Consider the following 27749-nt stretch of genomic DNA (forward strand, 5'->3'; position numbering starts at 1 on the left):
ATCTTTTTTTTTTCTTTTTTTTACATTTAACAAACAAGGTTTGCGCCCTGCCGCCAAACTGAGGCTTCATCATTAACCAATGGCGCGTTCATCATCATCACAAGTCGGCGCTGGGGCCGGGGCCGATTGCTAAGGACTCACAGGAACTCTCGCATTTAATCCCCTAATGGGGCTGAATCATTGAAAGGTCAACATTTTGAAACGTTAATACGCCGGAGCGGCGGGGATCTCACGCTGATATGACAAGGGGTCGCGCTCAATGGCAGCCTCCTGTCCCACGGATCAGCTGATGTGCTGGCGTGGGTGAGACAACTGGGCGGAACCCCCTTCAGAGATGCGAATGGGAGAGTCCTCGGAAATGCACAGGAATGACCTCAAATATAAAGCTTACTGTATATATATATATATATATATATAAAATGAAGAACAGAGTGCCGCACACACAGGGACTTTAAAAAAGTACAAAAAATCTTTATTAATCCTTTTATATACAGTATATATCTATATCTATATATATATTATATATAATTGAGAATGGTGCAGGCAGCATCAGACATTTTGCAATTGGTCTTTTTTAATACTGACATTTAGTTGTTAAAGCTGTTAAAAGTTTGAATCAGTTTTTTGAACTTCTCCAGCAGAATTCTGCATTGTAATCTGTTATTCAAAAACACAAACAGGTTTTTTCATATTTAATTTGGAAATTTCCCATGGGGCTAGCCATATTCTTCATTTCCCAGGGTGCCACAGGCATGTGACCTTTGCTCTGATAAACTTCAATCACACTTTACTGCTGCGCTGCAAGTTGGAGTGATAGCCCCTCCCTCCCAGAAGCCGATCAGCAGGGGAGCTAGATAGCAGCTCCCAGTAGGTATCAGAATAGCACTCAATAGTAAGAAATCCAAGTCCAGCTTGGGACTCCTCCAGTTACATGGGAGTAGGAGAAACAATAGGTTAGCTGAAAGCAGTTCTAATGTGTAGCGCTGGCTGAAAGCTCAGACTCAATGCACTGAGATGGCGCCTACACACCAATATTACAGCTACAAATACATTTGTTGGTTCAAGAATAAAATATTAAATAGTAGAGTAGATTATTTGCTATGTAAACAGTGTCATTTAGAAATAAAAAGTACCCCATAAAAATCATGACAGTATCCCTTTAAACTGTGTGCTTGTAGAGCAACTACTCCAACCTCCTTGATAACTTGGGCAGTAGGGGCGCTGTTTCACAGTCTGGTACTTACAGACAGGCGGTGCCTCGGCCCATTGGGCATGCCAGGAACTCTTCTAGGGCAACAGCCGGAACACTTTGGCCTCCTACTCTGGTGAAGGCTACCAGATCACTTGAGCATTCAGGGACACGTCTAAAAAATCCAGCGAGCAGGGCTAAACTGATTGCAGTTTATTTTATTAGACATGTCCCTACTCTGGGGATACTCACTCACACTGATAATCCCTGTACTTACCCCCCATTACTGGCCCTCTCTGGCTTTTCTAGCCTAGATCCCCCCTACCTAGCAATGTAGCAACCCCACACTGGCTATTTCCCTGAATCATGGGACTCCCTATCCTGACAGACTATTCTGGGGCCTCATTATCCACGCTATACACGCGCTGCCATGACGCACTGGTGACGCCTTCTGTTGGAGCCTTTTGTGTAAAAGCTCAGAATTACTGTAGCGCCCTTATCACAGGCTCCTGGGACTGAGCTCTGAAATGAAAATCCAATTTGTATCATTAAAATACAGATTATGCCTTTTCTGCACGATATTTTTTAATCTGTGACAGTGTGCGTAGAAAGGCAAGAGCGTACTTGATAGTATTGAGGGGTGTGGGGTTATATCCGTGGGTTGGTGCGTAGAGTAAGGCAAGAAGGTACTATGGGAGCTGGCTGCAATTGTGGGAATATTGTGTTTGTGTATAGTAATGATGATATCAGGGTGGGGTTATATCTGTCGGTTAGTGTGTAAAGTAAGGCAAAATGGTACTAGAGGAGCTATCTGCAGTTGTGGGAATAGTGTGTGTGTGTGTATAGTAAAGCAAGATGATATTGGGGTGGGGTTATATCTAGGGTTGGTGTGTATAGTAATGCAAGGTGGTATTGGGGGGGTGTTATATCTGTCGGTTACTGTGTATAGCAAGGCAAGATGGTACTATTGGAATTAGCTGCAGTTGTGGGAATAGTGTGTGTATAGTAAGGCAAGATGATATTGGGGTGGGGTTATATCTAGGGTTGGTGTGTATAGTAATGCAAGGTGGTATCGGGGGGGTATTATATCTATGGGTTAGTGTGTATAGGAAGACAAGATGGTACTAGCTGCAGTTGTGGGAATAGTGTGTGTGTGTATAGTAATGCAAGATGGTATCAGGGTGGGGTTATATCTGTCTGTTACTGTGTATAGCAAGGCAAGGTGGTACTATTGGCATTAGCTGCAGTTGTGGGAATAGTGTGTGTATAGTAATGCAAGATGATATTGGGGTGGGGTTGTATCTAGGGTTGGTGTGTATAGTAATGCAAGATGGTATTGGGGTGGGGTTGTATCTAGGTTTGGTGTGTATAGTAAGGTAAAGGATGGGATTCTGGGAGCTCAGGACCAGCTAGAGACTGCAGATTGGATTCTATATAAAGGAACAGCATATAATGTGGCACTGCCCCCACTAAGGAGACTCCTGCCTGGCAGTCACTGCATTGGGCGCCCAAGGCTCTAACTCTTTCCATACAAACAGCAGAGGGTTAAACCAATGGAGTTAATCACTGCTTCACCCTGAATGCAGATCCTCATCTGTCAGAGCATTTAAATGCCCCGAGCCCCCTAATCATCTTATTGTTCTGTGTTACAGACTCATAAATCGCCTGCCAAGAAATGCGCTTGCTCCTAAGCGGCCAGATAGCGCGGCTAAGTGACTGGAATGGGATCAGCCATATGAGATGGCAATAGGTCTCAGCTCTGTCTCACATACTCTCCCCGTCTGTCTGTCTCCCCTGCAATGGGCGAGGGGCTACTTTATAGGCTTTCAGCTCTGTTCCCTGGAATTGAGCACAGCTAGCATCCTGGGCACCATTAACTCTTTGTATAGATGATAGGGAGCTGCCATACTGCTTGCCTGTGCTTATTCTCTATTATGGGCTTCCTGCACTCTTTATCAAGAGTTCACCCAGTTATTGTAGTCAACTCCAGGACATCATCCATCTGAATGCAAAATAACTGTCTAGCTGTCACAGCTGGTTTGGACTCCATGAACAATGTAGCTGAACCTCGCTGATTATAACAGGCAATGTGCATTTTTGGGGGTGAAACTGTTTGGAGCAGTAAGTACAGGATTCCATTCCTGTCAATGACAGGCAGCATGTAGCTACGGGGGGTGCCAGGGCCACCACAGGGGGGTATGGGGTATACACAATAAGTGGCCCTGCGGCAGAGGGGAGCCCCTTAAACTAGGTGCCATTTTTAAATTTCTGGCTTGGAAGCAAGTTGTGGAAGCAGACCCTCCTGCAGGCCAGCAGTCCACATGGGGCTATCAAATAGCCAATCACAGCCCTTATTTGCACCCCCAAAGAACTTTTTACATCTGAGTGTGGTTCACGGGTAAAAAAGGTTGGGGATCCCTGCTCCCCCCCCCCCCCCCCCGCTTTTCCCCTATTCCCGCGACAGCTGTGTAACCCTACCTAATCTCTGCCTGATCCACCCCCTTTATGTCACAACTCCGCCCCCTTTTGCATCACTAATCTTCCCCTCCTGGCCCCCACCCTTACATCCCATCCCCTTTCCCTGCCAGCCTGTATTGCCCCAAACAAAAGGAGTTAACCCTAAGTAGGGTGCCCCACAGTTTCTAATGGTGAACCTGCCGAAAGCTACTCACAATGCTGCACTGTGTATGCGATAACTGGTAGGAATGGGATCCACCTGTATCTGCTCTTTGGGGGTAGGTTTTAGGGGTAATAACACAGAGGAAAGGGCCTGGGGTATAGAGGACCCTGGGAGGCCCAAAGTAATGAGCAACCTCAGTATATCTCAATAGAATAGACCAAATGCTTTGGTAACATCTAACTATGAAGATTTTCATTCATCCAGGTCATGGTATATCTAGTATAAATAAATCTAAAGCAACTGGACTTGCTAAGTAATCACTGAAGATGTTTCACTACTCATCCGAGCGGTTCCACAGCCCTGTGTGTTGTGTGCAGTGACAAGCGGAAACCATTTGTACCTGTTACTCTACATATGGCCCACACATTCCTTAGCCTCATTTAATCAATAATTCATTTAACCCTATATCAAAAAAATTGTAATAAAATGAAAATAGGTGAAACTGGAAAATCTGATCAAAAACTGCACGTACTGTGCGTCCCTGGGCCCCTGTGTGTTCATATTTTCAGATGGAATTTCCCTTTGAATGTTCTGTATCCCCAGAGAGCCGCTTTCCCCTTCGCAGTGAATTATACAAGAGCTCTGTCAGCCGCTCAGGGGTTAATGCAGGAGGCAGAGGAACGGGCAGGAGCGTGAGATAAATGGTAATCGGGGGTGAGTGGGGCTGCGGCAGGGAGATACCGAGAGGGATGCTGCTGGGCTGTCACTTGGGATGAGAGGATGCCCTCGTCCATTAGAAGTGGCTGCTTGTAGTCCCTGCATGCATTGCTGGGCAGGTCACACGCGGGCATCATGCTAGCGCTCTGTACTGACAAGTGGATCACTCGCTAATAATGTGCTTGAAGGAGCAGAAAAATATACTGCGGTTTGGGGACCCTTTCGTGCTCGGGATTGGGAAGAATAAGCAAATATCTGCTTTATTGCGATTCCATAACACTGTACATGCTGCCTGTACCTCCCCGTGCAGCACAAGTACTATCCCTTTTCCAGGGGCACGTGTAGATGAATGACACCATGATCAAACCATGCAAAATGTGGCCTTGGGGATGGAAGAGCTTCCATAGGTCAGGGCGTGTGGATTCAGATGCTCTCATTATTCCCCATCGTTATATATAAGTCCAAATGGCCAAACATTCCAGCCAATCAAATAAACATACTGTATTAGGTGACACAGGACCTATTCTCCTATGAAGACCAAGTGCTTCTTCAGGTAAGTGTAAAAAAGTGCAAAACATTTAAGAAAGAAAAAGTCCATCAAAAACATTCCCAATCCCCCCCAGCCAGAAGACCAGAAGCAAGGGTCTCCAGGCCCTCCATAGCTGCAAGGCAAGGGACAACATTTCTGTCCTTGACCCCCAGATGAAAAAGCCTGCAGGGGTAGAAAGTCTTAAGACCCTCTTTTACTGCAAGGCTAGTGGGGTTGACTTTGTCCATGTCCTCCAACTAGAAAGCCTACATGGGTGGGGTGGTTTTTACACCCTTCTTCACCTCAAGACAAGGGAGGGTCCAAAAGTGGTATGCTCCCATGTCAAGGAGGAGAAGGCTGATGGCAACACATCTCGCCTAGATCATCAGGGCTATAAATCATGAAGAGCAAGTTCTGCATAGATAAAATGCACTGTGCCATCTAAACACTGTGAGCCACTCCACCATGAGTTATCAGGCACCTCAGTTTTGCAAGACTTGGGGTGCAAAAGCATCTTAGGCTTTAATTTTGCTGGCTCTTTGCCCAAAGGATCAAGGAGCACTACCTCACCAGTGGGTGCTGGGACATCATCCCCAACTGAAAAGAACAGATGCTTAGCCAATAGGATGAGAAGCGATAGGACCTAATATCTCGCTAGCTATTGGCTGTTCCCAGTGACCCCCCCCCCCCTGTAGTGCATATGCAAACCAGGCCAAAGGGACAATTCTGCAGAGCAATTACCGGTACAAATCATTGACTGCTCTGCTAAAATCGCACCATTTTGCTTCAGCGGTTTCCATGTTCCTGGTTCCCCTACAAGCAAATACCATCCTTCAAATGTTTGACACTTGGTTAGAGAATTGCTGATTCAGACAGAAATGACATTTTAATGGGGTTTTCAGTCTGTTTATCAGTCTGCTATAAAAACAGCAGTAAATGACTTATCCGGGAGAATGCTCGTTGCCTCCATATGGTCATTGTGGCAGCAGTATTATCTACTGGGGGGGACGTGTGTGATTACCATGCATGTAAACTACAGCACGGACTGATGGGTGCGTGGATATGTAGTAACTAAAGGTAGACCAGGACCCCCTTAAGAAAACATAGCTTTATCAGTCATAGTTCCAAAAATACCTATGATAATAAATAAGTTTTACCCAACTCCAAAGTTGGTCTTAGTGGAATATCTAGGACAGCACAACAGGTCTACAGGCACTCTGACCGGCCTAACCGGCCAATATCTGGCTGAAAATTATCTAGATATTGATTGGACAGGTTTAAAAATCTCGTTGGAGAGATGACCACATTGGCTCCTTGATGGCTCATTGGCTCATTGACGGATCCAAATGATCAGATCAGTTTCATCTCAAGGTAGGCATATGGGGGAAATATCTGTTCGTTTGTTGACCTTGCCTAACGAGTTGATCTTTAATTGCATGACCAGGTTTAGACATTTAACTTCAAAGCTCAACATTATTGGCTTTAGCCTGGGCTCCTGTCCCCTGTTTGGCACCCTCAAAGGGGGGGCGAGCTCCACAGTTTGGGAATCATTGATATATATATAAAAATGCCGCAATCTGATATGGCTTTAGAACTGGAATGTTTGGGCCCTAGCAAGGGCTACAGGGTGACATTTCTCTGTGTAATGGCACCTAAGGATCAGTATCTATACCAATTAGTTACTAAACACAGAAAATAGAATAGACATAGAAAGCATGAAGTCTTTTAGGAGCAATTTGCCATTCCCGTCCATGTGTGAGAATAAAGGGGTTCTCTCATGTGCTCTATACCCAACACAACACTTTACAATTCAAAGCATTAGAAGCCCTCTGCCCTTGTGTGTCCTATTTTCCAGTGAAGTATAAATTATTGATCATACTGTATGTAAAACACTATGACAGGAATGTTTTAAATGAATAAAGACCTAAAACCCCCCGAAGCGAATCCTTGAATATCACAGAGGATCTCACACTCCCACAACACCAATTACACATTTTTGCCTCTATTATTGGGCAGAAAGACCACAAAGACCACAGGCCTATCTTTAAAAAGCAACGTTGTCTTCCTATCGTCACCTTTCCTATCATTCCTCAACCGTATCATTACATTCTCTCTCCCATGTTTCTCTGCTCCTTCCCCATCTCTCTCCCTCTCTCCATTATCTTCTATTCTGCTTTTCTCCTTTCTCTGCTTTGTGATCCATTCCTTCTCTTCTCCTAACCTCTTATTCTCCTTGCCGATCGTGTACAGATGTAGGAATAGTAACTGTACAGACATACAATGCACAGGGCTAAATGGTTGTGTGAAGAACAGGGCAGTCTGGGGTTTTCTGGCCCTAATGTTCCGTATGACATTGGGGAACAATCCAACACTGCCCCCAATGTTATTGTTACCCCATCTTCCCCATTCTTTCTTATTAATGCACATCTATTCCCCAGTTTATACATCTCATCCCCAGATATTTCCTTGGTGTATTTTTACCCTTATGAATGTATTCTGAACACCTCCTACCAAACACCCCAACACTGATCCTTTCACACAATTATAACCCCCCGTACCCCTTGGGGTATGTCCGTCCTTGTCATCCCCTTCCTCCTGCAGCCTTCAATAATAATAATAAAATTCCTCCAATGTCGGACTTGCCCCCACAGTTTCAGGTAATTTCCCAAGGAAGTGCTAAGGGTAGTTCTTGTAGCCATGGAAATCAAGGTTAAGAGGGAAAATATAGCGAGCAATCATATTTGCCATAAAAATTAACTTGCATGACACCACCACTTATTTAATGATACATAAAAAATGACCACGATAAATCTCTTTTTAATGGATGTTGCTCGTAGCAGTCATAGGAATGGAAGTGATCAGACAGGAATAATAAAGGCAGTCATTAATAGGCTCTTCTGTCTGAATGGGCTCGGAGTCGCCTGCCTGGAGAAGTGTTCCGGCCTCAGTAGATTTTAGCTTGTTCTTTCTTGTTTGTTACAGAGCTTTACTTTCTCTCTCTGCTTCCTATTAATCCCACTGGCACCATCAGTCCCCAGGTCTCCCTGTGTAACCCTCACCTTGCCCCATATTTGTCTCTTCCAGCTCTTTGTGTCTCCAAACATTGCTGCTTCTCTGCCTTGTGTGTCTTCCTACCTGTCCCGGTATGGCCAATAGCCTGTCCAATGTCAGTAGCCCTCATATTTCCTCAGCCTTCTTTCTGTTCTTTGTTCAGCCCATCAGTCTTTCCCACCCTTCCCACTGATTTTCCTGCCCTGGGTGCCTTGTTTCTCACCAACCATTCCCTTGGTGTCTCCACAACCCTACCTGCCCCATCTCCACAACCCGACTTCCTGTTCCACACAATGCTGGAATGTGATTGGCCCGTTGTGGCGTTTATATCTGCCTCACTGCACACAGTGATAGGGAATAGGGGAAAGGCAAATGCCAGTAAGGACTGCAGGCCGCTTGTATTAATCACCAGGGATTTTTGCTGCAAATCATGGAAAGAGGTGTAGTATATAACCAAGACTACACTTGGGATGGGTGGAGACAATGGAGAGGAAGAGGTCAGAAACTAAAAGGCTAAAGCTGAGGGAGTGGGAATAAAACAAGAAAAAGCCAATTTGACAATGAAAGAAGGGCATGTAATAATAAATAATATTTATATAAGTAATATTAAAGGGGTGGTTTATCTTCAACGTTTCTTTTAGAATGACTAAAAGTCAAATGCTCTGTGAGGCTACAATTTAGTTTTATTGATACTTTTTATGACTTATTTTTCTATTCAGGCCCCCCTCCTATTCATATTCCCATCTCTCATTCAAATCAATGCCTGGTTGCTATGGTAATTTGTACCCTAGCTACAGCTGCAGGCATCCCAACGTGACTGTGACCACTAAAATGCATATTCTCAGAAAGCAGAGAGAGAGAGAGGCTCCTTTAGAGATAAGCAGGGGAAAGTGCAGAAGGGTGAGCCGGCAAGTAAAGAAGAGCAGAGCGGAACATTCTGTGGGGACATTGTGCTGTGGGCAGCGCTCGGACTTGGCATGAAAAGTGGGATAGTTTGGAGGTAAGCACGGTGTATTGAGACTTATTTAATGGTGTCTCATGTAGAGGTGGGTTGTGGCGCTCTGCTAGTTTTGCTTTCCAGAACAGAGCAAATGAGGAGATCTCTGGGTGCTTTAATATTCTTAGCTTTTGTGTTTGTTTGATTGTTTAAATGGGCTCATTTACCAACAGGTGCCACTTTTTTTGCACCTTGCACCCTGCTTTCCTGTCTTAACAAATTCCATTTCGGAGCACAGGGCCACCCCCACGAATACTGCCCGGCCTGCATTTAGCAGCACTGTATTCAGGAGAGGCGGCAAGCTGAGCACACAGGCATCCCTCCTCCCATACTCTAGCTGGCACAACAGTGATGTGCAGGCCACCTGGAACCCGTGGGACCCATGGGGTTAGGTGGGTTTAGCCAACTTCCTGTCTCCCTTCCCACCCACTCCCTTCTCTTCCTGTCTCCCTTCCCGCCCGCTCCCTTCTCTTCCTGTCTCCCTTCCCGCCCGCTACCTTCTCTTCCTGTCTCCCTTCCCGCCCGCTCCCTTCTCTTCCTGTCTCCCTTCCCACCCGCTCCCTTCTCTTCCTGTCTCCCTTCCCACCTGCTCCCTTCTCTTCCTGTCTCCCTTCCCGCCCGCTCCCTTCTCTTCCTGTCTCCCTTCCCGCCCGCTCCCTTCTCTTCCTGTCTCCCTTCCCACCCGCTCCCTTCTCTTCCTGTCTCCCTTCCCGCCCGCTCCCTTCTCTTCCTGTCTCCCTTCCCGCCCGCTCCCTTCTCTTCCTGTCTCCCTTCACGCCCGCTCCCTTCTCTTCCTGTCTCCCTTCACGCCCGCTCCCTTCTCTTCCTGTCTCCCTTCCCGCCCGCTCCCTTCTCTTCCTGTCTCCCTTCCCGCCCGCTCCCTTCTCTTCCTGTCTCCTCCCTTTTGCATCTGAGGGTGCCTTTTTATAGATGTGTGCCTGCCCCCACCCAGGCCCCTCCATGAGAGATGAGCTAGGGCAGCATGGGTATAAACCCATGGGCCATGTCAGGCGCGGGTTGGCAGTAGTGATGAGCAAATGTTTTTGGCAGGCATAGATTCACAGTAAGTTTCCGCATTTCACCATGAATGGTTTTCGCGAAAATTCAGAGCAAATTTGTTGTCGAAAAATTCGGCGCACATCAAAAAAAAGTCACAGTTGCATCAAAATGGGCGCGGTCACAGCAAAAAGGGTGCGGTCGCGTCAAAAAAGGTGCAGTCGCATCAAAATGGGCGCGGGTGCCATAGGCAGTCACTATTTATTGGGCTGGTGGGCTGTAAGATGCCATAGGCAGTCTCTATTTATTGGGCTGGAGGGCGGTAAGATGCCATAGGCAGTCACTATGTATTGGGCTGGGGGGCTGTAAGATGCCATAGGCAGTCACTATGTATTGGGCTGGGGGGCTGTAAGATGCCATAGGCAGTCACTATGTATTGGGCTGGGGGGCTGTAAGATGCCATAGGCAGTCACTATTTATTGGGCTGGTGGGCTGTAAGATGCCATAGGCAGTCTCTATTTATTGGGCTGGAGGGCGGTAAGATGCCATAGGCAGTCACTATTTATTGGGCTGGTGGGCTGTAAGATGCCATAGGCAGTCTCTATTTATTGGGCTGGAGGGCGGTAAGATGCCATAGGCAGTCACTATGTATTGGGCTGGGGGGCTGTAAGATGCCATAGGCAGTCACTATGTATTGGGCTGGGGGGCTGTAAGATGCCATAGGCAGTCACTATGTATTGGGCTGGAGGGCTGTAAGATGCCATTGGCAGTCACTATTTATTGGGCTGGAGGGCTGTAAGATGCCATAGGCAGTCACTATGTATTGGGCTGGGGGGCTGTAAGATGCCATAGGCAGTCACTATTTATTGGGCTGGGGGGCTGTAAGATGCCATAGGCAGTCACTATTTATTGGGCTGGGGGGCTGTAAGATGCCATAGGCAGTCTCTATTTATTGGGCTGGGGGGCTGTAAGATGCCATAGGCATGGGCGTCCACAGAAGGGGGCAAGAGGGGGCACTTGCCCCCCCCCTGGAAAAGTAGCAAAAAAAACAAAAACCTTACTCCGTTTCTGCACTTTCCCCTCAAGCCCGTTTTTGCTGTGCTCCGATTGGATCTTTCTTCTTGTGGATTCACCAATCAGAGCACAGCTTCCTTGACAGACAGTAAAATTGACCAATCAGAGCACAGATGCACACAGGGATCGGGAGATTTTGCAAACTGGAAACAGAAATAAAGACTGAAAAGATGAATCTGCAGCTGTAACTTTACCTGAGAACCAACTCTCAACTTTTGCTGCAGTTTTCATCCCACAGGTACTATACCCAGGTACTATACCCAGGCACTATACACAGGTACTATACACAGGCACTACACACAGGTACTATACACAGGTACTATACAGTTCTAAAGAATCACTAGCTGACATTAAATTGTTTAATTTATAATCTATCCCCTACCCTAACACATGGAGGGTAAGTTAACTCTTTCCCTCTGAAAAAGCTCATTGTGAGTTTATATATGTGTTGTTGTTTTTTGCACTTACTATTTTTTTTTTTTTTTTTGTCATTGTTTTGTTCATTTATAGTAAGTTACAGTGGGGCCAATGTTGTGTATCAGTGCCAGTGTTATAGTGCCAGGGCCTGAATATCTGCCATCAGTACCCACTGCTTCTCATGGCATATAATGTGCTGGGTTTGTAAATACAGACTGCATCTCACTGTATATAATGGGGAGTCAGTACCCACTGCCTTTCTTGCTATAAAACTAACATAAACACATCTAAAGGGGTGGTTCACTTTTAAGTTAACCTTTAGTATGTTATAAAATGGCCTATTCCTAGCAACTTTGCAATTGGTCTTCCTAATTAATTTTTTTGAATAATTTGCCTTTCTCTTCTGCCTCTATACAGATTTCAAATGGGGGCCAAAAAATATTGCTCTGCGAGGCTACAATTTTATTATTATTATAATTTTGTATTACTTATTTTTCCAAGTAGGCCCCTTAACTATTCATATTCCCATCTCTTGTTTAAATCACTACCTGGTTGCTAGGGTAAATAAGACCCTAGCAACCAGATAGCTGCTGAAATACCAAATGGAGAGCTGCTGAACAAAAAGCTAAATAACTGAAAAACCATTAAAAATAAAAGTGAATTCGAATGCGAACTACCCCTTTAAGCTAACTGATCCCAAACACAAATGTTTGCAGATCCCCTAACAGAAGTGCGCGTATGAATACTTTTACTACTAATACTAAACATTTTAGGGTAAAAAAAAAAAGCACCCCCACCCGCACTTTTGTACAGTATCCCTGGGAGTCAGTGGGAACGGCAAGAGGTAGTTGGGAGGTTAACTTTTTACGTCAGCAGTGAATCCACTAAGTGTCACATTAGCTGTAGGTCAGTCTGTGTATGGGCCATATTTAGCCTCCCCTAGTATCATCCTGCAAAAAAAAAAAAAATATATATATATTTATCTGTTGCAGGATGATGCTAGCTTACTTGCCCCCCCTTGGAAAATTTTCTGCGGACGCCCATGGCCATAGGCAGTCTCTATTTATTGGGCTGGGAGGCTGTAAGATGCCATAGGCAGTCTTTATTTATTGGGCTGGGGGGCTGTAAGATGCCATAGGCAGTCACTATTTATTGGGCTGGGGGGCTGTAAGATGCCATAGGCAGTCACTATTTATTGGGCTGGGGGGCTGTTTGGGCCTATTCTGAATTCCAATTTAGCCCTGCAGAGATCTCTTGGGGCAGTTGTGAGAACCCACTAACAAGATCTTCACCGTGGCCCCACTGGTACCTTAAAGCACCCCTGAACCCCACTATCCCCACTACAAAAGCTTCCCCTCGTTTAACCCTCCAGTTCCCAATGAATGGCTCCTGTATTTATTATTTCATGAGAGTGTGTAAGGAACTACAGCTGAGTAAGCGATGTCCCCCGGCGTCTGCCGTTCCTGCTGGGCTCCCCAGCTTTTCTAGTGAGTGGAAACCTGGAACAAACGCCAGTTATTCCTACAGGGGAACCAGCGTGGGGCTGCGGCAGCGAAGAGGTTTCAGCTGATGTAAATGTGTGTGAACCCCAGCGGAAGAAATTCCCATAATGAGTCCCCCTGTGCTGTGCAAAGACATTCTGCTCCCCCCAACTCTCACACATTCATGTTCCTCTGCTGAAATACTAAAGCTGATTACATCTCTCTCTCTCTATCTCTCTCTCCCTCTGTCTCTCTATCTCTCTTTAGGCCTGATTCTGACAGGCCAAGAAAGATCTTAATGTCTCTACAAGCATTGGCCACAGAGGCTTCTGAGAGATTATCCATAGAACCCTGTGCTGAGTACAAGCGCCCATTCTTCCCTTGGCTGTTCCTGCTGAATGTGCTTCTGATGTCGGCTCCTATCCCCAGGCACTGTGCATTATCTTCCTTATGTTTCGCCAAGTTAAGGTTTGCCAGAGTCCATATTCATTACACTCGCTCGGCTGATGTTCATGCAGGGTTCTGATTATCCTTAATTTCTCTTTTAACTCAAACTAACGTGACGTGCCTTTGATTAAAAATGTAGAAGAACATTCCGGCTTGCTGTTATTGTCAGGCTAGGAAATGAAGGGGGCCTCTCGCTCGGTTCAAAAGCTGCTCTACAGATGCGGCTTGGAGAGAATATTGCTATACTTGGCTAGCGCCGAGCCGGGCTCTCAGTATTCTAACGATAATGGGAAGCTACGTGCAAGCAGCTGTTCTACCGAAAAGCATTTTGTAGCCGCCATGGGCATAGCAAGACCGGCAGATAGAAATATGAAAGAGAACGTTAAATAGAAAAGGCTCAAGTAGCTGCACTTAGAAATGTCATACACGGTGTGGTTGTGACTATTTACATTCCTGCATTGAATGTGAGGGTTAAGCTACAGCAAGGGAGACCTGTACCTAACACATTGGCCCAGTGTTAAAGTTCAGGGCTCCTTGCCTGTTGCAAGAGCTTTTATATAAATGTATACAAAGCCGCTAAAAAATATATAGATCTAAGCTGTTAGAAGTAGAAAAAGAAGCGTAACCATGTATTGGTATGGTCCGGGGGCTCATGCCCCACACCCTCAGCGTAGGGGAGCCATATAGGAAGCACATAGATGAGATAGGCAGGCACTCCGGAAATCCAATGAAGTAGAATAGAAGCTCAAATATTAAAGTAAGATCAAAAATGTTTTTATTGAAGCTAAGCTTAGCATTTATGTGTATTCTTCAATAAAACATTTTTGATCTTACTTTTATATTTGAGCTTCTATTCTACTTCATTGGATTTCCGGAGGCCAAAAAGTTCTGGTGCCAGGGCAAGCCCCCAGCCATCACTGCCTCCCCTCCCAGCTCACCACCTTCAGTCCTGTCACCTACTCCCCACCCCCATTAGCCACCTTTATCCCCTCGCTTGACACCTTCCATACCCCACCTTGCTCACCTCCAACCCTACCTGCTGGTGGATGCCCATGGCCAGTTAGAGAAGGCAGCAGAGATATGTCCCTAGGGTCCTAGTGCCCCCCCATTACACCCTAGACATGTCTACCCCTAGTTCCAGCTGACCCATGTCCCACCCACACTTCTCTTTATGGGCTTATCATTCAGTATAGTGAATGAATTCCCAACCTACGCAGTGTCAGACTGGGATAGCTGGGCCCATCAGAAAATCTGAGGAAAGTGCCTCCAGCGCACCTCCCCACCACTGCCACTGCCGCTGCCCGCTGATGAGTATTGCTGCTGCTGCCCTATTGGTTTCCATCTGGCGCAACCTTCTCACCCATGTGCTGGGCCCAAGGACCCAAAAGCATTGGGGCCCACCAGGTTTCCTACCGGTATCCCGGTGGGTCAGTCCAACTATGGACTTATGGCTGCCCCAACCCAGCTTTTATACTCACACCTGAACCAACCTCTATGCTGATGTCAGAGGTGATGTCAGAAGGGGGTGTTGGCACAACAATATCCAACCAATGATCACAAGGCGGACAAGAAGCCAATCTGCAGTGTGTAATTACTGTTTAATGAGTGGTGCAACAGGTCTACAGAAACCCCCCATGACCTGTATCCTATGTAGATGTGAGGGCTTCAGCCCAATAGACATGGGAGCCACCGGTTCTGTGGGTATTGGTTCAACCTGCGCATCACAATTGTAATTTAGCAAACGGAATCTGGGCCTAATGTTCCTGGGGCAATTACACTGAATATGTTGTGGGTTGGGAAGCTGGCGCGTTGTGTTGATTCCTAACCTCTGCTCTGGTTCTGCTGTTTATACTTCTAGGTAAGAACGTTTCCTTTTAAGTGTTATCACTTCCTGGAAGCTGCTCCAGGCCCTTCTCATTATAAGACAAATATAAAACACGGCAGGCCATTAAATAGGGAGATCATAAAGAACTGCGGCAGTAGCTGTTAAACCGCCCCTGATCAGATACCTGAGCGCTCTACAGAGGTCACGGCGCCCATTTAAGTGACATTTTTTTCCATTTTCTGCCTAATTAAAAAGTAGCAACAACTTTCTTTAAAAAAAAATAAAACAGCTGCTCCGCCAACATCTCATTAGCAAATATTTTCCCCACTAATCCCAGCTCTGCGGATGCCTACGTGCGAAACGCGCCTGGAACGGGCAAACTCGCCATAAGCTCCAAACTCGCCTTTAAAGGGCGCAACCAAACCTCCGCATTTTTATACAAACTTTTTCATCCACAATTTCTGACAACATAAAGGAGCAAAGATGGAAAATTACATCATTCATTGTTTTCCTGACAATGTATTAGTCCTTATTTTTTAATATTCTTAGATTTTTTTTTTATTTGACTGCTAAAAAATGTGCTCATATACCAACAGGAAGGCAATGCGCCATTTTTTTTTGCATTTTGCACCCTGCCTTCCTTTCTTGACAAATTCCATTTCGTAGCACAGGGACCTGTGGCCACTCCCATGAATGCTGCCCGGCCTGCATTTAGCAGCACTGTATTCAGGAGAGGCAGGCAAGCTGAGGCACATAGGCATCCCTCCCCCCATACCCTAGCTGGCACAATAGTGATGTGCAGGCCGCCATGGGGTCAGGTGGGTTTGGACCAACACTCACATATTTAGGTCACGGGTGGGTTTTGCTGAGCTCTTCCTGCCCCAGACCCAAGAGCACCCCTTCCGCGTCTGACAGCGCCTTTTTTATAGATGTGCTCCTGCCCCCACCCTGGTCCCTCCATGAGAGATGGGGCCAGGGTCGGACTGGGGGGTGAAGGGCCCACCGGGGCTCCCGCCCCAGGGGCCCTGCAGGTGCCCGCGCTCATAGCCCCCCCCGGAGGGGCCCCCCAACCCCCCTTGCAGGGCCCCCCACCCGGCGTCCTCCCCCGAGCACATAAATTTAACGCATCAGGGCAGAAGCAGTCGGGCAGGGGGAGTGCCGCAAGGGTCGGGTCTGGGCCGCTGCTTACGGTGTCCTGGTGGCCCAGTCCGACCCTGGATGGGGCAGGCACAGGTATACTCCCATGGGCCAGGTCAGGCACGGGTTGGCAGCGGTCAGGTTAGGCTCAGGCACGGATCGACTATTTGTCGACACATCACTATTGCACGTCATTCAAGTCATCAAGCAGCAAAATCTGGTTACGGAGCTCTATATATATTATATTAATAGCAGTTAAAAACATGGGTAATTGCTGTAGGATCCAAAAAGCCTGAAGTGTTTCGGGTATCAACCATTAATAATAGGCTATTAAGGCTGTTCCGTAGGATATTATGGGCTGGTCCTACAGCAATTACCTATGTTTATAACTGCTAAATAAAGGACTGTTTTTATTAGGGATGTATCGAATCCAGGATTCAGTTTGGGATTCGGCCAAATCCTTTACAAAGGATTCAGGGTTCGGCCGAATATAATGGATTCAGTGCATCCCTAGTTTTTATATGAAGAAGGAGTGTAGCCTTTTCCCCTCTTTATTCTGCTATTGTCACAGTTTGGAGCACTGGTGAGGATCGGTATGCACCTGATCTATTTGCTTTCTTCCCCGGCCCAATGGGGGCAATGCAGGGGGTGAGTTTGAGCCATATCTGGGGCAGAAATGATCTATGCGTGAACTCTAAGGGGCATTTGTGCACCACTTAGTGCTCTTGCCTTTCTGCCCTGAGTTGAAGTAAATGACCCCTAAAATCTGCTATGGGGTGAAACAGGCACTTGTGCTATAGTCATGTACTAATACAAACTGTCAGCATTTTAGACCTGGAGTCTGCATTGGCCATAGATGCTCTCCTTCTCCAGCTTTACCGCTTTGCAACACACCTCCTTCCCTCTTTCATATAGAAATGGAAGACAAGGCACAAAGTAAATGTAAAAGAGTTATGTGAAGTTAAAGAAAAGCAATAGAATAAAACAGAGCAGAACGGAAAGCAGCCAGAAGGCAGCGCACAAGAGATAAGGGCAGAAAAGGACATTAATAGACATGGAAAATGTAACAGAAGGAAGATATAGAAGCTGAAAGAACAAGAGAAGAAAAATATCAACGGGAATTGGTTTATATGAAAGCAAAATTTTGGGGCACAATTATAAGTAAAAGTAAATGACAGAACAGAAAGCGGCCAAAGAAGGCAGAATAAAGGAGAGGGAGAGAGGGCAGGAAAGGGTGTAACAAACGAGAATGGCCAAAACCAAGGAAGATGGAGACGCAGAAGGTCATGAGGGATAAAGACTGTGGAAATAAATGGAGAAGGGGGAAAACTGAAACAAAATCAGGACTCTGAGCAACAGAGGAAAGAAACAGGTGAAACAAATGAAAATCAGAAATAACAAAATGGGAGAGAGAGGGATAATGGAACCTAGAAAGCAAAAGAATGACTTTCTCTTTCAGTAGATTCCATGCAGTGTACATTGGATTCAGATGACCTTTACTAGCAGATAACATCCTTATTCTTACTACAAAGGGCAAAGCTTCCCAGCCTGGGAGAGTTTAAATACTCTCTGTTTATTTATCAGCATAGAGCCCAGTATTACTGGTTTTCTAGAACCCACTAACAGCCCCAGTGTTGCCTTTCTTCTAGATCACTGCTTCTCATAACTGTATGCAACTTACTCCCATTCCCTGCATAGAAAGGCAATAAGGAATCTCCACCCATCCTCTTACCCAGCGGCACAATAAGCAATGAGCCGGGCACAATAGGTGGGGCGGGTATAGGCTCACCCATTGTAGTGCGGGTGGGATAAGAGCAGGTAGAAGTGCCACTACAGCACCAATGTTCATACAGTCACAAAATGCATCTTTATTACTCAGAGGAATAAATACAAAGAATATGAATGTAGCGCCTATTGCCCACGTAAGCTTTATAAGCAAGCGGAGGTGGGCACTGTGCCTGGGTGAAGTGCAACGGTTACATACTGACGCAAACACAGAGCTAGCTGGTAATATTCAGGGAACCATTCAGAAAAGCTTCCTATGCAGATACGCTCTATGTTCCTGCTTCACCATACAGGTTTGGGATCTGTTATCTGTTATCTGGTATCCAGAATGCTGCAAATTACAGAATGGTGATCTCCCATAAGGTCCATTATAAGCAAATAATTCTATTTTTTTAATAATGATTCCCTTTTCTCTGTAATAATAAAACAGTACCTGTACTTGGTCCCAGCTAAGATATAATTACCCCTTATTGGGGGCAGAACAGCCCTATTGGGTTTATTTAATGGTTAAATGATTCCCTTTTCTCTGTAATAATAAAACAGTACCTGTACTTGATCCCAACTAAGATATAATTACCCCTTATTGGGGCAGAACAGCCCTATTGGGTTTATTTCATGGTTAAATGATTCCCTTTTCTCTGTAATAATAAAACAGTACCTGTACTTGATCCCAACTAAGATATAATTACCCCTTATTGGGGGCAGAACAGCCCTATTGGGTTTATTTAATGGTTAAATGATTCCCTTTTCTCTGTAATAATAAAACAGTACCTGTACTTGATCCCAACTAAGATATACTTAATCCTTATTGGAGGATAAACAAGCCTATTGGGTTTATTCAATATTTATTTTCAGCAGACTTAAGTTAACAAACAATCCCGCAGTACATTTAGCTCATAGCTCAGATAAAATGGATTGAAAAGTGTCAAAGACACAAAGGCGCTTCCTTGATCCAAACTTTCAGCTGCATTAATCTCATTGCTATAAAAATCTCTATTCTTCTCAGCCCTGAGGTGTGTCACATCCACGTTGGCACTAGAACGTCTTTTAATCTATTAAACGCAAATACATTACCGGGCACAGAGAGTTGGTCTGGCAAAACTCATTGCACAAACCCAATGGAACCATTTCTTAGACTGCAGCAGTGACAGAGCGTGGGGGCAAAGTTCTGTTAATATGATATGAGGGGGCAAGGACACCCCAAATAAGGTCTGTAGAAATGTACAGAGGAAATGAATCTAGTTACTTAGTTCTGTGTAATGTCTCAGCTGGCACGGCATGCCCAGAAATCATGGCATAAGGTGCCCCCTTATCATAGACAGGAAGGTTTCTGTACATTCTTTTTCCTTGAGAGATGGAGGGGGCAAAGGGAGAATGCTTTAACCAACAGCAGGTCGGACTGGTTCAGTTGGAAATTAGGGAAAAAAGGGTCTTCAAGGACCCTGCCGACCCAGACCTGGGCAGTGTGGGTGGGAGAGGGGGACAGACACTGGCAGGGGGGCCTTGAGGCTGCAGCCCCATTGGGCTCTAGACACCCGAGTCCAACGCTGACTCACAGGCAGAATTGCTGATTTAAAGGTGCAGAAATCCACCCCCCAAGCTGCTTGATCGTTCATGGTACCAGGACATGCCAACAATTGTGCAGAACGTAAAAAAAGTTGAATGCACACACAAAACTCAGATCATTTATAAAGTGCAGGGCAGGGTACAAAGTGCTTAAAAATACATGCAAACTGCCATTATTCCTGTATGTTTGCTCCCTGCCCTGCACCTCGGGTGCGTTCTGCTCCAGACATTCATTCCCAGTGAATACAGGGCTGTGTACAGTACAGTGTTGGGCAGAGCTGTATCCATAAGGGGCCGACTGAGGGGGCACATAAGCACCTCCCCTTTAGCCACTAACTTGGGCATCAATGAGAGGCCGGCAGGCATGGGGTACTTCGGAGCCCAGTCATTAATATGGCCGGAGGTAAGTGCAGTGTTACCTTGGCTCCATCAGCGCTGTGCTCTGCGCCTTCTACATAGTTACACAGATACATAGTTACACAGATACATAGTTACACAGATACATAGTTACACAGATACATAGTTACACAGATACATAGTTACACAGATACATAGTTCAGCTGGGTTGAAAAAAGACAAAAGTCCATCAGGTTGAACCCCTCTAACCAAACCCCCCACTATATACACCCACTCTTACCAACCTATCTATACACTCACAACTATAAACTTTATATATACCAGTAGTAATACTAACTGTAGATATTACTACTACAGGCATGCCCCTTGTTCCTGCCCCTACACGGGCCAATAAGCTGCCGAATCAGTCCAAGGGAGCGACATCGGCAGCTACAATCGGCCCATGTATGGGGACCTTTACAAATGTACCTGCAGATATATTGATGGTACATTTGTAATACTGGCATGAGCCCTAGCTGGCAAATTGTCACATACTGTCTGGGTGCAACCCTACCCAGGAACCCAGAAGAGATGGGGGCTCTGAGCTGACAGAGACAGGAATGCTGCTATGGGAAATGGCCCAACAGCTCTCTAGCAGCCATGTGCCCTAACATAAAAAGAAAGGGGGTGTAAACCCCAAATAAACATTTTGCATAGTGAAATATTATCATTTTTAGCCGACTGAGAAAAAAAATGACACTTTGGTTAAAGAACAATGAAATGGAAGTTGCTTTCTATGGAATCAATCCATTAATGAATATCCAGGCAAAGGTTACAGCTTGTAGAGAATGTTGGGTAATGTTAATACTACCAGCTGATTCAGCAGCAAGTATATTTGCCCAACCACTTATATAAGGTGAGTATCCTATTAATCCATTAGTCCTATAATAATATACACGCACCATTGGCTGAATAGTTTTTGCCATGTCCAGGGCAGATTCTCATAAAGGAGAAGGAAAGGCTAATAAAGAGTTAATCCCAAGCTGCAGGCATACCTTCAGTTCTCTCAATAGCGCCCTTAAGTCTCCCCATATTTCTCCCGATCAGAAGGAAAAAAAATGCTGAGCTCTGCAAAGAAAATCCCCATAATGCCTCACTCCTGCACCAAGACCAAGGCCGGTGTACATGCTCAGTTAGTAAGACCATGAGTTAGCTTCCTGCTGATTGGCTCAGATCCACATTCCTAAGGGGGGGGAGGGAGTTCTTAGCATTCTTATGGGAGAGAGGAGAGAGCTGCGCAGACTCTGGCACAGGAAAAAAGGAGACAAGAAATCCAGTTTCTTTTCATAGAGGACAGCGTTTGCTTATGACCTTTCTCATAAAGCTTACTTAGATTTTACCTTTCTTTCTCCTTTAATATGGTCTGCGTTGCCCAAGCTAGATGTGCAGAATCCTCAGCACCCAGATTCCCCTTTGTTATAGTGCAGAAGCTGCATGGGGGGGATATTGACTCTAAATAGCACTGCCCAGAGGCATGATGGGATAAAAAAAGGTAAAAGTAAAAGCAAAAAGTGATTAATAAATGAGCTCTACATTCCTTTTATATGTGAGACCCCCCCCCCCACTCGCCCCACAACCATCCCAGAGGGAGAGAGGGAGAGCTATAAGTGAACCCCAATACACAAGACAAATCTATCAGAAGGAATGGTATAATCCGAGCTGATTAAAAACAAATTTCCGAGCCCACGGATTAATTAAAAGGCGCTCTCTAGCATTTCCTTCATTAAACGCTGTTCTTTTCCGACGCCGGTTTTGCCGATTACCCAAAGGTCATGTTGTTTGTAGAGCGTAGCTCCCGCGCCATTATGCAGAGTAAATGTTATAACCCCCCCCCCCCATTGGGGCAGCGCTCTCCCCGGGTGGGGATAACCAGGCGCCCCGGCATTCCGGCCCATTATCTATTTCATTCCCGCGCTCATCCCGCCGGGGCATGGAGGGGCCTTAATGGGAACAGCGGCAACGTGTGAGGAATCAGAGAGAGGCGTCAGCAGTTCCTGCTCTCATTATAAACATGAATTTTGCTTTGTTCAATTAAAGATGAGAAGGTTTTTGGAATCTTCCTCCCCCCCCCTCCCCCGCACAAACACGTTCAAACATATGCACATATATGTAAATGCAGGAATACACACAAGGGAGTCACACTATCACCCACGTTCTACCCTAACCTGCCCCTACGGAACCCACCCAGGCCCATGGACCACTACTATTAACTCCGCCCAGACTATCTGGTTACATCACAGGGGGTGGGGACAGTCACTACTGCGCAAGGGCTCAAGGTGAATGGTCTCACAATACTATCAGCTGGGCCCACCACCTGCCCGACCTGCCCGAACCAGGTCAGTACAGCTATAGGACCCGTTATCCAGAATGCACAGGACCAAGGGTATTCCAGATAATCTGTAATTTGGATCTCCATACCTTAAATCAACTAAAAAATCAATAAAACATTAATTAAACCCAATAGGATTGTTTTGCCTCCAATAAGGATTAATTATATCTTAGTTGGGATCAAGTACAGGTACTGTTTTATTATTACAGAGAAAAGGGAATCATTTAACCATTAAATAAACCCAATAGGGCTGTTCTGCCCCCAATAAGGGGCAATTATATCTTAGTTGGGATCAAGTACAGGTACTGTTTTATTATTACAGAGAAAAGGGAATCATTTAACCATTAAATAAACCCAATAGGGCTGTTCTGCCCCCAATAAGGGGTAATTATATCTTAGTTGGGATCAAGTACAGGTACTGTTTTATTATTACAGAGAAAAGGGAATCATTTAACCATTAAATAAACCCAATAGGGCTGTTCTGCCCCAATAAGGGGTAATTATATCTTAGTTGGGATCAAGTACAGGTACTGTTTTATTATTACAGAGAAAAGGGAATCATTTAACCATTAAATAAACCCAATAGGGCTGTTCTGCCCCCAATAAGGGGTAATTATATCTTAGTTGGGATCAAGTACAGGTACTGTTTTATTATTACAGAGAAAAGGGAATCATTTAACCATTAAATAAACCCAATAGGACTGTTCTGCCCCCAATAAGGGGTAATTATATCTTAGTTGGGATCAAGTACAGGTACTGTTTTATTATTACAGAGAAAAAGGAAATCAGTTTTAAAATTCTGAATTATTTGATTAAAATGGAGTCTATGGGAGACAGGCTTTCTGTAGTTCAGAGCTTTCTGGATTTCCAGATAAGGGATCCCATTCCTGTACTGGGATTCAAAATAGGCCCTGGCATTTCCAGTACACAGAGACCCAAACAGCCCCCCCAGCCCAATAAATAGTGACTGACTATGGCATCTTATAGCAGCCCCTCTGGCATTTGCCAGACCCACAGATTGCCAGTCCAGGCCTGAACCCTCACCAGCACCCCCACTTTGTGACACGTTAATGTCTTTTTGTCCCTAACGCTTTTTTTTTTTATACAAAAATGAAAATGAAAGCATGGACCTATATACGCCTTTACTCAACAGCACCCCAGCGAAAATACATTCTGCCTATTCTTTCAGTTTAAACAATCCACATTTTATCAGCCATTCAAAGAAGAAAAGACTCAGGTTACATAACAGGTAACAGATAAAACACCATTGTATTCCACAGAGTTTATCTGATATTTGCTGTGTAACCTGTGCCTTTTCTCCTTTTTTTCCAGTTTGAATGGCTGCCCCCATGGCTACACAGCAGCTTATTTATATAAACTATTGTAGGGTTTCTGTAGCAAACACACACATTCTATCAGTGCAGGGCAACAGTACATTATATTTTATTAAGTTAACACACTTTCATTTTTTGGTGTTACTGTTCCTTTAATCAAACCCCTAAGCTGCAGCTGCTGTTAGGCTTTGAGATAAGGAGCAGATCAACTCCAATCCCTTAGGACTGTAGGACTGCCTGTTGAACTCAACCCCCCCCCCCCGCCCAAGACATTCAGTTAGTATGGTTATCATTGACCAAACTGCCTGATATGACATGGGCGTGTATGGCCGACTTTAAATTTGATCAATATTGATACAATTTGCAATTGGTCTTCATTTTGGTATTTAATGTGTTTCTTTTTTTTTTTTGTTATCGATTTAGCTTTTTGTAATTAGACCAGTTGTTTCATTGCTGGGGTACACTGGACCCTAGCAACCACATGGCTGTTACACAAAAGGCTAAATAATTAAAAAAAATTGATGTAAAATAAAAAATGAAGACCAATAGTAATTTATATTGGACTATAACAATGTATTCAATAAATTCATAATGTAGTACACCTTATAGCATTGGTCCAAAAACTAAAAGCCTTGGCTGGGGGGTGGGGGGCAATCTGGCACTCATTTAGGGTAAATTGCCCCTTATACATTGTCCTGGATGCCTGGGGGGTATTGTGTGAATATCAGAGCTGGGGAAATACACAGTCACATACTGTACTGAGAGTCACTGGGACAAGGTGTGTAGTGTATATATATATATATAGTGTATATGTGCAGAAGGCAGAAGGCACCATACCCTAGGACCAATGTTCAGTATTAGAAAGTGGGTGCAATCACTGAGTTACACCCACCAGCGGCTCTATGCACCCGACTGCAAGGCAAGACTATGGGATATCATCCATTCTTGTTATCAAGACTAATGATAAACCTGAAGCCTTTGTATTCAGTTGCCAGGGTCAGTGACCCCCAACAACCAAGCAGCATTTTCAGTTAAAGCTAAAGAGTTCAGACTAGTTCATAAACCATGCAAAATAGATAAATTACTATAAATGAGGAGATAGAGGCTTCATATATTGGAAAAGGAATAGATAGTATGGCCTTTAATAGGACCAATTGCAGTCTCCGGGCCCAGACTAAACCCACACAGAGGCGTCTGTAGCAATAACATTGTGCAGAGGAATTTAGAGCGTTAATAGCTTCTCTCAGGACTCCTGTCCTCTCCAACCCAAGCAAAGAGTTAATGAGTTTTTAAAAGCTAAATTGAAAGTCAAAGATGGAATGAAACCTTATTAGGGAGCCCTTTCCCAATCTCATTCTCAATTTGGAGCAATTGCTGCTGTTAAAATGGGGCTGTTGACCCGGTGGTCACAGGGTTAACTTAATACGGTGTCTCCAATGAGATCCACTGACAGCCGGGGGGTAGGGGCTGTTATTTTCAGTACCAGTTGCTCAGCCCCCCGCTAGTCATTACATTTAGGGTCCTGCCAATGTGGACCCAATACCCACTCACCTCTGAAAAAAAGCACTTTTACTTTTCTATGTGGCTTTACGTGGCCTTTAATAAGTGCCTCAGTGGTGTTTGCTGCCTTTTAGTGGCTATAACAGGAGCATAGAATGCAGTAGTGCCCCTATAGGACCCCACAAATTACCTCTCCCCTTTGGGAGCTTTTCCAGCCCCCCATGGTTAAACAATAACCAGCCAAATGAACACACACACAGCCATTATTACAGAAAGGACTTTACCTTCAAGGCAACAGGTTCTCCATAGACCTGAGTGGGTCATGACCTCTTCATTCTTCTTGCTGGTCTCATTGTCATTGGTGGACTTGGCCTTGCAGACCCCCCGGGAGTAGAGCCAATAGTCGGTGCCCACTGCGATGGTCATCAGACTGAAAGCTGCAAAGGCCCCCACGGTGGTGATTAACATCTGAACACCTCTTTCACACATCCTCATACTGGAGCATTGTAGTAGAGCCTACAGCTATAGAGGAACATTGGGTGGGCTCTGTCCCCCCTGCGATAGGCTAGGCATCCGCTGGGGCTCAGCTTTCAAGACTCCCTCATAGTTGTTGATGATGAAAAAGGGAAAATCACATGAACACTTCAGGGCAAATGGGGAATAATTATATTTGGAAGCAATGAGCCCCCCTAGGATGTGACCTTGGGCTAATACTGTCCGCCCTAAAGCTTTCCCTCCAGCCCAGCCATATCCGATGTTTTAATCAGCCGGTTAAACACCCCAGGCAGCTGGAGCGCTGGAATGTACTTTCTTATCACAGTGAAGCAGATCCTGCCCTAGAACTCCCGGCCGTGGTGCTGAAGGAACAGCTCCCGTCAGCTCAGCCGCTGCTGCTGTTTCCGAGCGTTCGCAAAGTTCCTCTCCGTGGTGCTGAAAGAACAGCTCCCGACAGCTCTCAACAACAGCCCCCGACAGCTCTCAGCAACAGCCCCCGACAGCTCTCAGCAACAGCCCCCGACAGCTCTCAGCAACAGCCCCCGACAGCTCTCAGCAACAGCCCCCGACAGCTCTCAGCAACAGCCCCCGACAGCTCTCAGCAACAGCCCCCGACAGCTCTCAGCAACAGGGCAGCCTGTCCCATAGGCACAGCAGCTCTCAGCCATGTTACAGCATCGGCCGATCTCCTCGCTTTATGGCAGGGGCAAGCATGGCTCTAGCGATATCCCAGCGCTGATCTTCCGTGTCCCACAATGCCCTACAGGTAGGAGACTCCTATCGCTTTAAGGACAAGCAATGGCTTTTACTCTTCTGAGACTTGTTCTACCCAATCGTTTGTCTACCTGCTAGGTGCGATAGCGCCAAAATCGCAAGTCTCCACATCCGTCAGTCACCAAAGGGTCCTGTAGTTCAACGACTCCTTCATGCTCTCCAAGGGGCTCCTGTTATTTCAGACAGACGTGGGGGGTCTCCAGAGTCGGCTGCCCAAGTCCTTCTATCTGTGTGGGAAAGTTTCTAGCTCCTGTGGCTCACCCCCAGTGCTCCTGGCTCAGCAATGACTGGAGAGGGCTCCCTGCAACCCCCATACATAGAGCTGAGACCCTTCTTATATTATTCCTCTCCCCACATCCCCCTCCTCTCCACAAACATCCTACATGCATCTGTCTGCTTCATTTTGGCTCCTCTCTGATCCACGTCTTTCTCTCTCCTTAGCAATTCCCTGCAGACCCCTGTGCAGAATAATCCCCTCTATCCCTCTGTCTGTTCCCTAATCTTCCCTTTCCACCATCCTCTTCCTCTCTTGCCCCTTTAGCTTTGGTTCTGCCCAGCCATTGCATGTTATTTGCCCCTTCCCCCTTGTTATCCCTTCCCTTCTTCCCCCCTTTAGTCTCTGACCCCTTTCTGTGCCAGTGAGGCTAGCTCCTATAGCTCCAGTCTCCCTGCCCCTCTCTGCCACTCAGGATTTCATTATGCACAGGCTGAAGCTACTGATGCAGAGAGAATTAGGCTCTGGAGAAGGCAGATTTCCTTTAAAGGGGCACGGAGCTCGGTGTGACAGGGGGAGCTAATCATCTGAGCCACAAACACACAACCACTGCCTCCTATTCCTATACCCCCCAGGGCAGCGCATCATTTATTGTACTAAAAGCATGACAGCTGGAAATGATTCCCCCCCCCCATGTATGACTAAGAACCCTGAGATTAAATAACACAAGCGGCATTCTGGGGGATTTGGGGTGAAAGTGATCTGAACATAAGCTAATGTATGCAAGCCCAATATCATTAATAATGAGATCAGCCATAAATGAGTAAAATAAGAAAATTCTGGCAGGATATTATCCGTATGCACTAAGCCGGCCTA

The 27749-nt window shown here is 45.7% G+C and overlaps 1 protein-coding gene across 1 annotated transcript in view; it reads right to left on the reverse strand.

Moving 5' to 3' along the window:
* The window catches only part of cacng3 (calcium channel, voltage-dependent, gamma subunit 3), a 53024-nt gene extending 26605 nt beyond the window's left edge, over positions 1 to 26419 (reverse strand). Inside the window, exon 1 of the mRNA XM_002932434.5 lies at positions 25675 to 26419. Within this exon, the coding sequence (XP_002932480.1) occupies positions 25675 to 25885 (211 nt within the window). The 5' untranslated portion in view covers positions 25886 to 26419. The remainder of the gene's footprint in view (positions 1 to 25674) is intronic.
* Positions 26420 to 27749: the final 1330 nt, after the last annotated feature.

Source organism: Xenopus tropicalis, chromosome 9, assembly GCF_000004195.4.
Source record: "Xenopus tropicalis strain Nigerian chromosome 9, UCB_Xtro_10.0, whole genome shotgun sequence".
Taxonomy (NCBI): Eukaryota; Metazoa; Chordata; class Amphibia; order Anura; family Pipidae; genus Xenopus; species Xenopus tropicalis.